Consider the following 12779-nt stretch of genomic DNA (forward strand, 5'->3'; position numbering starts at 1 on the left):
TGACGGCTGCAACCAAAAAATAGCCGGGCGTTTTGGCGGGTGCCTGTAGTCCCAGCTACTTGGGAGGCAGAGGCAGGAGACTCGCTTGAGCCCAGGAGTTGGAGGTTGCTGTGAGCTGTGATGCTGAGCCCTCTACCCAGGGCGACAGGCTTGAGGTTCTGTCTCAAAAAACAAACAAACAAAAAAACACCACCCAACCAACCAAACAACAACAACCAAAAACCAATTCAGTACTCATGGAGGCCCAGGCTGGGGACGGCAGAGGAGGCGGGCAGCGGCAAGACTGGTGCCCAGGGGTGGGGGCCGTGCGTACTTGAGAAAGACTGGGCCTGGCGCAGGGCCTCGGAGTGCAGCGCGGGCCACGCATGGCTTGTGGGGGCTCAGTTCCTCAGGGCTGCGGGCCACTCCCCTGCAGCGCCGCGAAGGCCGGAGGCAGAGCAGTGGGCCGGGATGGAGCACCCGGAAGTCCAAGCCGTTTAGGATGCGGCGCTCGGCCCGTAGCAGTTCAGAGCAAGAAAAGGAGTCCGCGCTCAGGTGGCAGAGGGAAGAGGACTCAGGAAGCACACGCTCTTCCAATTTGCAGGCTAGAAACAGGCAAGCGAGACCCAGCAGCTGCAGACATTGTAGACGCACTGGGCCAGCCCTTAGGTAGGAATCGAGTAGGTACAACGCCAGACCTGGACCAGCCGGTCTACCACTAGTACACGCATCTCCGGGGTCACAATGTCGGGCAGGGCTCTCTGGGGCAGTGCGCAGCGTCCCATGACTTCCGCGAAGATGTCCCCACCGTACTCGCGTTCCCCCACAACCCCAGAGTGCTCAGTGTCACCTCCAGCCCCTGGGCCTCTCCGGGTGTCGTGGGGAGACACGTGTAGCAGCTGTGGCCGCTAGGACACCGTCAGGGTCTGGAGCTCTTGGAAACCTCTGCGCCAGGGGAGGCAGCGGGACTCAGCATCCTTCGGGCTGGCGTTGCCTGCAAAGTCAAGCACCAACCACTTCCAGATGGAGAGAGAGCCCTTGAAATTTAAAAACCCCAGATTTGGACTGGAGTGGTGGCTCATGCCTGTAACTCCCGCGCTCTGAGAGGCTGAGGAGGGAGGATCACTTGAGGCCAGGTGTTGGAGACCAGCCTGGACAACACAGCGAGACCTGGTCTGGTCGTGCAAACACCACTGGATTCTGGGAAGCACTTATCAATCATGGAGACGCTCTCATTTAAAAATTTTGGTTTTGAAAAAAAAAAATTGTGGGGCGGCACCTGTGGCTCAGTCGGTAGGGCGCCGGCCCCATATACCGAGGGTGGCGGGTTCAAACCCGGCCCCGGCTGAACTGCAACAACAAAAAAATAGCCGGGCGTTGTGGCAGGCGCCTGTAGTCCCAGCTGCTTGGGAGGCTGAGGCAAGAGAATTGCTTAAGCCCAGGAGTTGGAGGTTGCTGTGAGCTGTGTGATGGCACGGCACTCTACCCAGGGCCATAAAGTGAAATTCTGTCTCTACAAAGAAAGAAAAAAAAATTGTGGTTTCTTTCTCATCCGGGCCCCTGCGAGACTGTGGGCTCCCCGAGGGCAGAGGTTTGTCCACTCTTGTCCCCTGCAGTGGTCCTCCACGCGCAGCAGATGGACGCATTTAAAGAGGAAAGGGTGATGGGTGTGGGGAGCCGCGGGGACTTTCCCCCCCACCCCGCGTGGGCAGGGCTCGGAAACCATAACCTCAGGTCCCTCCCTCCAGCCCGGGGGCGGAAGAGGCGGTGCGGACCTCTTGGTCTCCCTGCGGGCTGCGTGGGTGGAGCGGCCCGAGTTTCTGCGCTGTTTGGTGTAGCTGCCGGGGATAGGCCATGCGCCTGGAGCACGGCCTGAACGTTGGAGCTGCTAGCCTGCTGCCACGGCTCCCTGGTAGGTCGAGAAGGGGCGGGGACGGGCCGAGAGGGGACTGGTGGGGAGGAGGGGGTATCGGGGCAGCCCCACCGGTGTGCAGGTGCCTCCTTGCCAGGGCTTGAGGCCATCTGGCTTCCCTTCTGGGACTCTAGGGTCCTGGCGCCACGTGTTCCGCACCTCCTCTACCTTCATCTCCCCTCCACGGTGGCCCAGATACTGCCTTACTCCCGGATTCCTCCCTCAACACCCCAAATAACTCCCTGACACCCGAGCGTTCTCCCTAACACCCTGGATTTCTCCTCAATACCCCAGATCCTCCCTGGCACCCAAGAATTTTTCCAAGCACCCCATATTTCCTCTCTAATGCCCTGGATCCCTCCCAACACCCCACATTTCTCCCCAACACCTCAGATTACTACCCAACACCCCAGATTCTTCTTCAGCACCCTGTATTCTTCCCCAAGGTCCCGGATAACTCTCAACTCCCCAGATGATCTCACCCAACACCCCAGATCCTGCCTATCTTTACACTGCTTCAGCCACACAGACTATTTCTCTAGCGTGCCAGGTACAGCCCTGCCCCAGGACCATTGCACAGCTGGTCTGTCTTCCAGAAGCTCTCCTCCCCCTGCTTTCTACCTGACTTGCTCCCTCAACTCCTTCAGGTCTCAGCTTAGTGTCACCTTTCTCCCCTCCTCCTCTCACCCCCAGCCCTCCCTTGATCACCCTTGTCTTCCCTAGTCTCCTCCCTGTGACTGTCTTGATGGCCTGGCCTTCCCAACACTTCTCATTCTCTGAACCAATCTTGGGTTATTTTCTCCTTTACTGTTGGTTTCTCTGAGATAGACTGGGAATTCTGTGAGGGTGATTTGCCTATCTTGATTGGTCTGTAGTAGCACCTAAAACAGTTCTGGGACCCAGTAAGTGCTTAATAAATGCACATTCAATGCATGAAGAGACTGTTCAAGAGTGTAAGGGGGAGAAGAGGGAATGGGAATTTTCCAAATATGATTTAAAAATTTTAAAAAGAAGACGAAAATGCATTCTATCAATATTTATCATTATGACATTATTATATTATCGTATTGAATTCTTGCTTCCTGCTAGGGGCTGTTCATCCTAAATGCCTCATTCATGTTGTTGTTACAAATAAGGAAACTGAGGCTAAGAAACATACCACAAGCCAAGTAGCAGAGCTGGGATGCCCCTCCCCCACCCTTATGGGTATTGTTTTGTTTTGTTTTAGAGACAAGGTCTTGTTCTTTTGCCCAGGCTGGAGTGCAGTGGCACCACCATAGCTCATTGCAGCCTCAAACTCCTGGATTTAAACGATCCTCCTGCCTTAGCCTCCCAGGTAGCTGGGACTATAGGTACATGCCACCACACCCAGCTAATTTTTTATTTTTTGTAGAGATGAGGGTCTTGCTGTGTTGCCTAGGCTGGTCTCGAACTCCTGGCCTCAAGTGATGCTCCCTTCTTGGCCTCTCAAAGTGCTAGGATTGCAGATACGAGCTACTGGTCCTGCGCCCCTATGGATGTTTTTGCCCTGACATGCACTCATTCTTCAGGATGGGGTGTGGACTTTGTCCTGTAGGCTGTAGAGGGGGAGCAGAGTAAACATCCGATCTTTCAGAGGGAGAGGGTGGAGGGGTTGTTCTGGGCAGGAGAGCCGCGCAAAACTGGTACGGTCACTGATTGAGGGTTGAGTATGGGTCGTCTGGAAGAGAGAATGAAAAGAAAGATTATGTGATTTTAGTTATTTGCCAGGAATGCAGGTGGGGGTTGTCCTGCCTCGATGATTCTGAATCTGGCTAGCTCTTGTCTTTTTTTCCACAAAACTCTACCGAGTCTTTACTGTAGGGTAGCGTCTGACTCTGGTACCTGCAGGAAGCACGCAACAGCCACACATGTTCGTGCTCTTTGGGCGGCCACTGTGACTCTGCCCCCTGTGGCAGACTCTGCTTTAAGATCCTGTGTGAATGAATGAAATTCAACCTCATAGCAGCCCTAGCTGGTATGGCTCATTGCCAGGCCCATTTTACAGATGAGGAGATTGAGGCCTTTAAGTGCACATGACTTGTCAGGGTCTGGAAGTGGCAAAGCTGAGATGATTTGAAACCCAAGGCATCCTTTTACCTCTTTCTGTCTCTTTTCTTGGAGGTAACTCGTTCCAGGAGAGCAGTGGGAGCATAGAGAATCCCTCAAATGAGGCAGGTACACTTCTCTCATATGATAATTATTGGCTTGTGGGAACGTGGGCTAGGCTTGGTCCCATTGTTGATATTCCAAGAGTATTCAGAATGCCAGAGTTTTGTACAAAACGTTATTTGTTCACTGTTAGCAGCTAATTCAAAATAATTTGATTCTTGGATTGCTGCCAGCAGCATTGTCTGGGAGTCTCGGAACTTTTTTCCTTTTAACATTTTTATTGACATATAACCTATCAACAAAATTTCTATATACAGAAAAGCCCTCAACACCTAAGCATTAGACTTGATAAATTTACAGAATGAATACAACATGATGCCAAGCCTCACGCATCCCCTGTCCTGGCACTTTATACCCTTCTTCACACTTTATCAGTTATGCCCTTTTATCAGTTAAAAATGGGAGGGCACATGCCAACACATTTGTTTTTTTTTTTTTTTTTCTTTATATGTTACATACACAGTTATTCCTAGGAGCCATCAGGAGGTGGGAAGAAAAGTTGATTCAAGGATCATTGCTGTTGAGGAGGGTATTGGGCCATATTGCAAGTAGTTGTCTTGATCAATTCAAAAATTTTTGGCTGATTTGTCCCACCTGAATATAAGATCATTTTTGTTTTTTATTCCACTATGTGCTGAGCTCACTTCAGAGGTAGGAGAAACTGGGCACTCTGCCTTTTTCTGATTGCTCCTTTGTGTCTACATTATGGAAAGTCCTCTTCTCTATAGGAACATGAGGATTATTTTAATTAAAACTAGGTAAGGCCATTTCTCAGGACACATAACCGGGTCTAAACAAGCTGGAGTCTGTGTTGAATCTGGACATGTTAGAAGGAGCCCACCGGTTCAGCAGGTTTTAGAGCCAGACAGGCTGGGTTCCAGTCCAGCTACATTCCTCTGGAGCCATGTGACCCTGAGTACTGACTTAACCTTTCTGTGTCTCTGCTTCCTTGTGTCAAAAGTGGCAATAGCCCCAACTTTACTAGATTGTTGTGGAAATGTCTACACCTGCACCATTCAACAGAAATATATAAGGCACTTATGTAATTCAAATTTTTCCAATAGCCACATTAACAAAAGGAAAATGATATGAGTGAAATTAATTTTAATAGTACATTTTATTTAACTCAATATATCCAGCATATAATTAACATAAAACGTTATGAAGGAAGCATCTTCTGTCCCTTTTTTTAGTACTAATTCAGAATCTGGTATGTATTTTACTGGTTAAATTTTTACATTTTTTTTTTTTTACTGGTTAAATTTTTAACAAAATGAAATGTGATTCTACTGAAGAAATAGTTGTAATTAATGGGGAAAAAATTTTTTTTTCTTACACTGCTTCAGGTTTCATATTTAAATTTCAGACTGGGTACAGTGGTTTACACCTGTAATCCTAGCTCTCTGGGAGACTGGGGCAGGATCCCTTGAGCTCAGGAGTTTGAACTTGCTGTGAGCTAGGCTGATGCCATGGTACTCAGGGTGACAGAGGGAGACTCTGTCTAAAAAAAAAAAAAAAGTTGAATGGATTGCCAATTTGGCAAAAATGAGCAGATTTCTGAGAATCTGGATCTTTGGTTTCTTCTGAATAATTAGCAGATAAGGTCCTGCTAAGCTTATTGTTGCTTTGGCTACCACTTGCTTGAGGCAAATCACACACAGCCACTGCAAGGTGCAGAGTGGCTCCAGTTTTTCAGGTCTTACTTCTCTCCAGGTGCATCTCTCTGGCCTTCTCACCCGTCTTCTCTCCCCTTCACTCACTGTGCTGTAGCCACAGGGTTCAGTCCTGCCCCAGGGCCTTTGCATGGGCTGTTTCTAGGAATGCTCTTCCCTTAGCTGCTGTGAATCCCTCTCTCAGCATTTTCATGTCTTGCTGAAATGTCTCTTCTTACTGAGACCTTCTCAGACCCTGTTGTTTAAAATTGCAAAGACATGGTGGTGGCTGTGGCTCAGGGAGGAGGGCACAAGCCCCATATACTGAGGGTGGCAGGTTCAAACCCGGCCCCAGCCAAAAACTGCAAAAAAATAAATAAAAATTAAATTTAAAATTGCAAAGACCTGTTAATATGTGGTATTCTTGGCCTCATGCCTGCTTTGTGTCTATGGCATTGAACTTTTTTTTTTTTTTTATTGTTGGGGATTCATTGAGGGTACAATAAGCCAGGTTACACTGATTGCAATTGTTAGGTAAAGTCCCTCTTGCAATCATGTCTTGCCCCCATAAAGTGTGACACACACCAAGGCCCCACCCCCCTCCCTCCGTCCCTCTTTCTGCTTCCCCCCCATAACCTTAATTGTCATTAATTGTCCTTATATCAAAATTGAGTACATAGGATTCATAGCATTGAACTTTTATTTGATTATCTCTTCACTCCACTAGGAAATCTGCTCTGTTTTTTCTGTTTCTGCTGGTTCTTCCTCCCTGTCAGCATTTCAACATGTCAGGCTGCTTCCATATTTTGAAACAGACAGATGCTGCTCTGGTCATCTGTCCCCCTCCCTCCGGCCCCTATCGCCAGACACTTCTTCTTCACACATTTGCACCTTGATACTGGCTTCCGTCTGACCTTCCTGAATTCTTTGACTTTGGCCCTGGGGCTTCCCCTGTGGACTTGCTGAGAGGGAACTTTAAAAAAATCATTCTGAATCATTTATATAATGAGGCCTGTGACTTATCAGCCAACCGGGTTCATCCGTAAGTTAGCGACTCTCGGTCTACACTAGGCTATCTCAGCTTTACCACTAGCACTGTTTGCAGCCAGGTCATTTTCTGGTGTGGGGGCCATTCTGTGCATTGTAGAGTGTTGAGCATTACCAAGTGTCCCCTGTGTGGGGGGTGGCACAGAACTGTCCCTGGCTGAGAGCCACTGATCTAGGCTGTTGGGTTGTGTGCCCTAGGCTAGGCAGGCAGTGGATCTCAGCCCAGCCAGGCTGAGGGACAGTTAAAGTGTTCTTGGCCACCCAAATGACTTAAGACTGTGTTGTCCCCCTCAATCTGAATATGGACATGCCCTTGGGAAAACCTCTTTCCCTGGGCTTCAGATTTCTCTTTCACAATATTGAGTACCAGCCTCATTCATACATTCATACAAGTACTTGTTAAGTATCTCCTCCTCCTCCCAGTAATACCCAGGAGAGACTCAGCTTTCACCTTCTGAGGCTCACAATCTGGTGGGGAGGAAGACAGTAAATGCAAAAGACTGAACACACAAGAACTCATCTAGTGACGAATTCTGGTGGTGAGGGGAGAAGGTGACATGGAGAGAAAGACTGGATAGGTAACTAGGGTGGTTGCAGAGGTCCTCCAAGGTAGTGCCATTGTGCCTGAGGATTGTGCCTGAAGGATGTGATGAGGGCCACCAGACAAAGGTCTGGGGAAGCCACACACCATGGAGAGGGAACAGCAAATGCAAAGAGCCCAAGGTGAAAGTCAACTTGGCATTTTTTGAGAAAATAGCTTCCAAATGGCATGGCAGCCCTGTTGGCCATAGAGCTTGCACTTAGCCATGGTTTGATCTTTAAATTAATAACATTAGCTGTATCAGTTAGCAATTGCTGCATGACACATTGCCCAGGGACTTTGCTGTTGAAAACTGTGGATTGGGAATTTAGGAGCTGTTTTGTAGTTGGGTGGTATTGGCTTGGGGTCTCTTGTGAGGTTGTAGTCAGGTGGGTCAACCAGGGCTCATCTGAAGGCTTGACTGAGGCTGGAAGAATCTCTTTTTTCTAGCTGGCGGCTCCTTTACATGTCTGTAGGCAAGAAGCCTCAGTTCCTTGCCTCATGGGTTGGCTTGGACAACGTGGCTCGTCCCTAACAGAGTGATAAAAAGAATAGGCTGGGGTGGCGCCTGTGGCTCAGTGAGTAGGGCGCCGGCCCCATATACCGAGGGTGGCAGGTTCAAACCCAGCCCCGGCTGAACTGCAACCAAAAAATAGCTGGGCATTGTGGTGGGCGCCTGTAGTCCCAGCTGCTTGGGAGGCTGAGGCAGGAGAATCGCTGAAGCCCAAGAGCTAGAGGTTGCTTTGAGTCCTGTGACATCATGGCACTCTACTGAAGGCGGTAAAGTGAGACTCTGTCTCTACCAAAAAAAAAAAAAAAGAATAGGCTGGGTGTGGTAGCTTACTCCTGTAATCCCAACACTTTGGGATGCTGAAGTGGGAGGATTGCTTGAGCCTAGGAGGTTTGACTCTGCTATGATCACACCACTGCACTCTAGCGTGGTGACAGAGCAAACTCATGTCTAAAAAAGAAAAAAGAGAACAGCGAAGACGGAAGTGATAATGTCTTTTATAATCTAATGTCTCAAGTGACACCCATTTGTCACCTTATTCTTTTATCACATAGAACTCCCTGGTATGGTGTTGGAAGGACTACCCAGACTGCAAATACCGGGACGTGAGCCCTTGGGAACCATCTAGGAGGCTGACTACCTCCCTGGTGAGCACATATTGACTACTTCTTACTAGTTGCTAGCCATCAGTCTCAGAACTCTACATGTGTTAATGCAACTCAATTTCTGGAAACAAGCCGGTAAGCAGGTTCTGTTTATTATCCTCATATAGTACAGCCTGTGGTTAGGCACACGATCTCTGCAGCCAGACTCCCTGGGTTCAAATCCGAACTCAGTCACTTAACTGGCTGTATGATTTTGGGTAGATGATTTTACCTCTGTATGGCTCACTTTCTTCATCTGTAAATGGAGAAAATAGTAGTGTTTCTTGGGTAACACCAAGTCAGTGTCGGAGGAAACAGAAATTGGGGAGGTGATGTGTGTCACCCCACTAGGTGTTGGTATTTGGAGGAAAGAGGGTGGTGGTGTCTGGGTTGTCTTTGAAGGCGTGCTGCTTTTTCTGGAGGTAACCACGTGTCTCTCTCCTGCAGACCTGTTCTGGCAGCACCCGTAGAACCTGGTGCTGTGAATGGGTAGGAGACGCCAGGCATTCAGAAGTTGGGTGGTGCAGAACATGCCTCTGCCACCCCAAAATTCTGCTATTGCCCAAGACCACGCTCACTGGTGCTCATGACCCACACTGGCCCATCACTCCCCGGTGTGTTTGACATTCTGGGCGCTGCAGGCCAGGACAAGCTCTTGTATCTGAAGCACAAACTGAAGACCCTGCGCTCGAGTGGCCAAGGGGCCGATCTCCTGCATGCCATGGTGCTCCTGAAGTTAGGCAAGGACACGGAGGCCAGGATCTCTCTGGAGGCACTTAAGGCAGATGCAGTGGCCCGGCTGGTGGCCCAGCAGTGGGCTGGCATGGACAGCACTGAGGCCCCTGAAGAGCCTCCAGACATGCCCTGGGTCGTTGCTCGCCTATACCACCTACTGGTAGAGGAGAATCTGTGTCCAGCCTCCTTGCGGGACGCGGCCTACCAGGCAGCCCTCTATGCCCTCAGCTCCAGGGATGACTACCAGCTGAGGGACCTCCAGGATGAGGCCCAAGAACGGTGTGGATGGGATGTTATCCAGGATCCCGGGGGCTTCCGGACTCTTCACTCTGATCTGGGCTGCCTCCCACCATCTTCAACTCTACCCTCTGGGACCCGCAGCCTTCCCCGTCCCATAGATGACCCACTGGGCTGGAGCCAAGGGCACTCCCTACGATCTACCGATAGCCCAGCCTCCCTGGCCAGCAACTTAGAAATCAGCCAGTCACCCACCATGCCCCTCCTCAGCCAACACCGTAGCCCCCATGGGCCCAGCAAGCTCTGTGATGGCCCACAAGCTCGCACAGTGTCCAGGCCTGTCCCCAGCAGCTGCCAGGAGCCCGAGGAAATGAGCTGGCCCACCTCGGGGGAGATTGCTGGCTCCCCAGAGCCCCCAAGGTCCCCAGAGCTTCCCAAGGTGGCCCTAGATCCAGCCCCTGCTGGCCTCCCTGACAATCCCAAAACTCCAGGAATCAGCACCCACTACCCAGTACAGTGCACGGAGGTGTTGGCAGCCCCTGGGTCTCTCACTTCACCCATTCTGGAGCCTGTTGGAGACCCCTGCTCTGACAAACACCAGGCACCACATCCACTTTCTGAAGAAGATACCACGTCCCCAGATACCAAGTCATGCCCAGCTATTCCCTCGATCCCCAAAATGTCTCCTCCCGAAACGTCCCCTCCTCTTCCTCCATCAGCTCCTTGTTCTGCTCACCTGGCCAACTCATCCCCATGCCCTTCCTCTTCCGAGGTGTCACCAGAGCAGAAATTCTATAACTTTGTGATCCTCCATGCCAAGGCAGATGAACACATTGCCCTGCGGGTTCGGGAGAAGTTGGAGGCCCTCGGTGTGTCTGATGGGGCCACTTTCTGTGAGGATTTCCAGGTGCCTGGGCGTGGTGAGCTACACTGCCTGCAGGATGCCATAGACCACTCAGCCTTCATCATCCTGCTGCTCACCTCCAGCTTTGACTGCCGCCTAAGCCTGCACCAGGTGAGCCACGCCCTGATGAGCAGCTTTATGCGACTTGGGTGGCAGGACTGTGTGGTGCCCTTCCTGCCACTGGAGAGCTCCCCCACCCAGCTCCGCTCTGATGCTGCCAGCCTGCTTACCAGCCTGGTGTGGCTGGATGAACACTCCCCGATCTTCGCCAGGAAAGTGGCCAATACCTTCAAGTCACAGAAGCTTCGGGCCCGCAAGGCTAACTGGAGGAAGGAACAGGATGCCCGGGCCCTGCGGGAGCAGAGCCAACACCTGGAGGGTGAGCGGATGCAGGCGGCCGCCCTGAACAATGCGTACACCACCTACCTCCAGAGCTACTTGGCCTGGCAGGCACAGATGGAGCACCTCCAGATGGCTTTTGGGAGCCACATGTCATTTGGGACTAGGATGCCCTTTGGTGGGGGCCCAGTGCCCCAGGGAGCCCCACCACCCTTCCCGACCTGGCCGGGCTGCCCACAGCCACCACCCCTACAGCATCCGTGGCAGGCTGGCATCCCACCACCAGCCTTCCCGCAGCCACCGGCCTTCCCCACAGCCTCCCCTGCCTCTCCTCTGAGCCCCGGACTGCAGCCCCTCATCATCCACCATGCTCAGATGGTGCAGCTGGGGCTCAACAACCACATGTGGAACCAGCGAGGGGCCCAAGCGCCTGAGGACAAAACACAGGAGGCAGAGTGACCACACGTCCAAGCTTAGGGAACACACCTGGGCTGATGAGTGCTTTGAGTAGGGTCACAACTACCCCCCGATCTGCTCCCCTGGGGACAGTGGAAGATTGGGTCACCTGCTTCATCTAGGACAGTGCCTGGAGCCCTTCATTTCTCAGGAAATATAGCAAAACAGGCTGCAAGGACTTCCTGGCCTCCAGGGTGGTCAGAACGGGACACTGTTTACATTTTCAGTTTCTGTGTCTCTGGGTAGGGGGTCTTGGGTGGTGGGGGATATTGGTAGGGTCTTTTAACTATAATAAATATTTATTTAATGGTCCAGCAGTACCACTGCCCTTAGGAAACCTCTGCCTAGCGATTTGCTAAGAAACGCATGGCTATTATTACTCCGAAGGGGAACCAGAATGAAGAAGAGCAGCCGTCCCTTGCTGAGTGAACCGATCTGATTGGGCAGAAAGTGGTCAAGTGGTACTCACTGCAAGGGAAGCTGGGAAATGTAGTCATGTGAGCGGCCACATGTCTGGCTGAACCGTCCTAGCACAAATACCAAAAAAGGTAGGAAGAAAAGATACTGGGGGGCATTTAGCAGTTTTTGCTACTGCCTTTCTCCTTCCGTTTCCTTCGGGGATCTGCCTTGATACCACCACCAAAGCTGACCTCAGATCCCACTGTGTGATCTTGGGCAAGTGCCTACACCTCTCTGAGCCTCTTTTTCCTCATCTGAGAAGTGGGTCTGTGGAGATTATTGTTTTAAGACCAACATACTGTGTGCAATAACACGTAAACACCAGGCACATTGTATACCAGGTGCAGTGCACATTAAGTATATGGGTGGGCCCTACATGGAGGGAGAGGGAGAATAAGAGTAGAGTTAACCCACTTGAGCTAAAGTGAGACCCCATCTCTAAAAATAGCCGGAGATTGTGGCGGGCACCTATGGTCCCAGCTACTCGGGAGGCTGAGGCAAGAGAATCACTTGAGCCCAAGAGTTTGAGGTTGCTGTGAGCTATGATGCCACATTACTCTACTGAGGGTGACAAAATAAAACTGTCTAAAAAAAAAAGCATAGAGTTAACATTTGTTGAGCACTTAACATTTATCAATTCCTAAGGCTTTATAAGCACATAAACACATTTTAATTCTCAAATGACCCCTAATGGTAGAAGCTTCTAATAGACCCATTTTGGAGATGGAGAAAACTGAGGCCCAAAGGGGAATTTTAGCCCCTACAGTCACACAGATCAGAAGTAGATCACAATTGAAGAAGCTAAATTTCCAAGGAAGGGAATGAAGGAGACAAAATTGTACCTACTGAGGCTGGACCCTTCTCACCTGACAACTGGTTTGAAAATTGACCTTTCTGATCTCTTCCTGCTGGGCCACACTAAAAAGCAGCCCGGTGTGAGTCACCCCAGCAGTCATGCACCACTTGCTATTTTAGTCGCTGACTCAGTCTTTGTCAGAGCTCTGGTCCTGGTGGCAGCTGTGGTGGCCATGAAGTGAAACAGGAGGGGAGAGTTCTGAGATTAGATTTCAGGGTGGGGTGGGGCTGTCCAAACAGAGGGTTTCTGACCATTGATCGAGCCGGGCAGAGCCACCT

General features: G+C 50.8%; 1 protein-coding gene and 1 pseudogene across 1 annotated transcript; one reads left to right on the forward strand and one right to left on the reverse strand.

Moving 5' to 3' along the window:
* Positions 1-234: 234 nt before the first annotated feature.
* Positions 235-3782, reverse strand: LOC128598244 (cyclin-P-like; annotated as a pseudogene).
* Positions 1741-12496, forward strand: TICAM1 (TIR domain containing adaptor molecule 1). Its single transcript, XM_053579368.1, has 3 exons — positions 1741-1891; positions 8426-8518; positions 8963-12496. Exon 3 carries the CDS (start codon positions 9102-9104, stop codon positions 11187-11189), a length of 2088 nt encoding a protein of 695 aa, XP_053435343.1. The 5' UTR covers positions 1741-1891; positions 8426-8518; positions 8963-9101; the 3' UTR covers positions 11190-12496.
* The last annotated feature ends 283 nt before the right edge of the window (positions 12497-12779 follow it).

This window comes from Nycticebus coucang, chromosome 2 (genome assembly GCF_027406575.1).
Source record: "Nycticebus coucang isolate mNycCou1 chromosome 2, mNycCou1.pri, whole genome shotgun sequence".
Classification (NCBI taxonomy): Eukaryota; Metazoa; Chordata; class Mammalia; order Primates; family Lorisidae; genus Nycticebus; species Nycticebus coucang.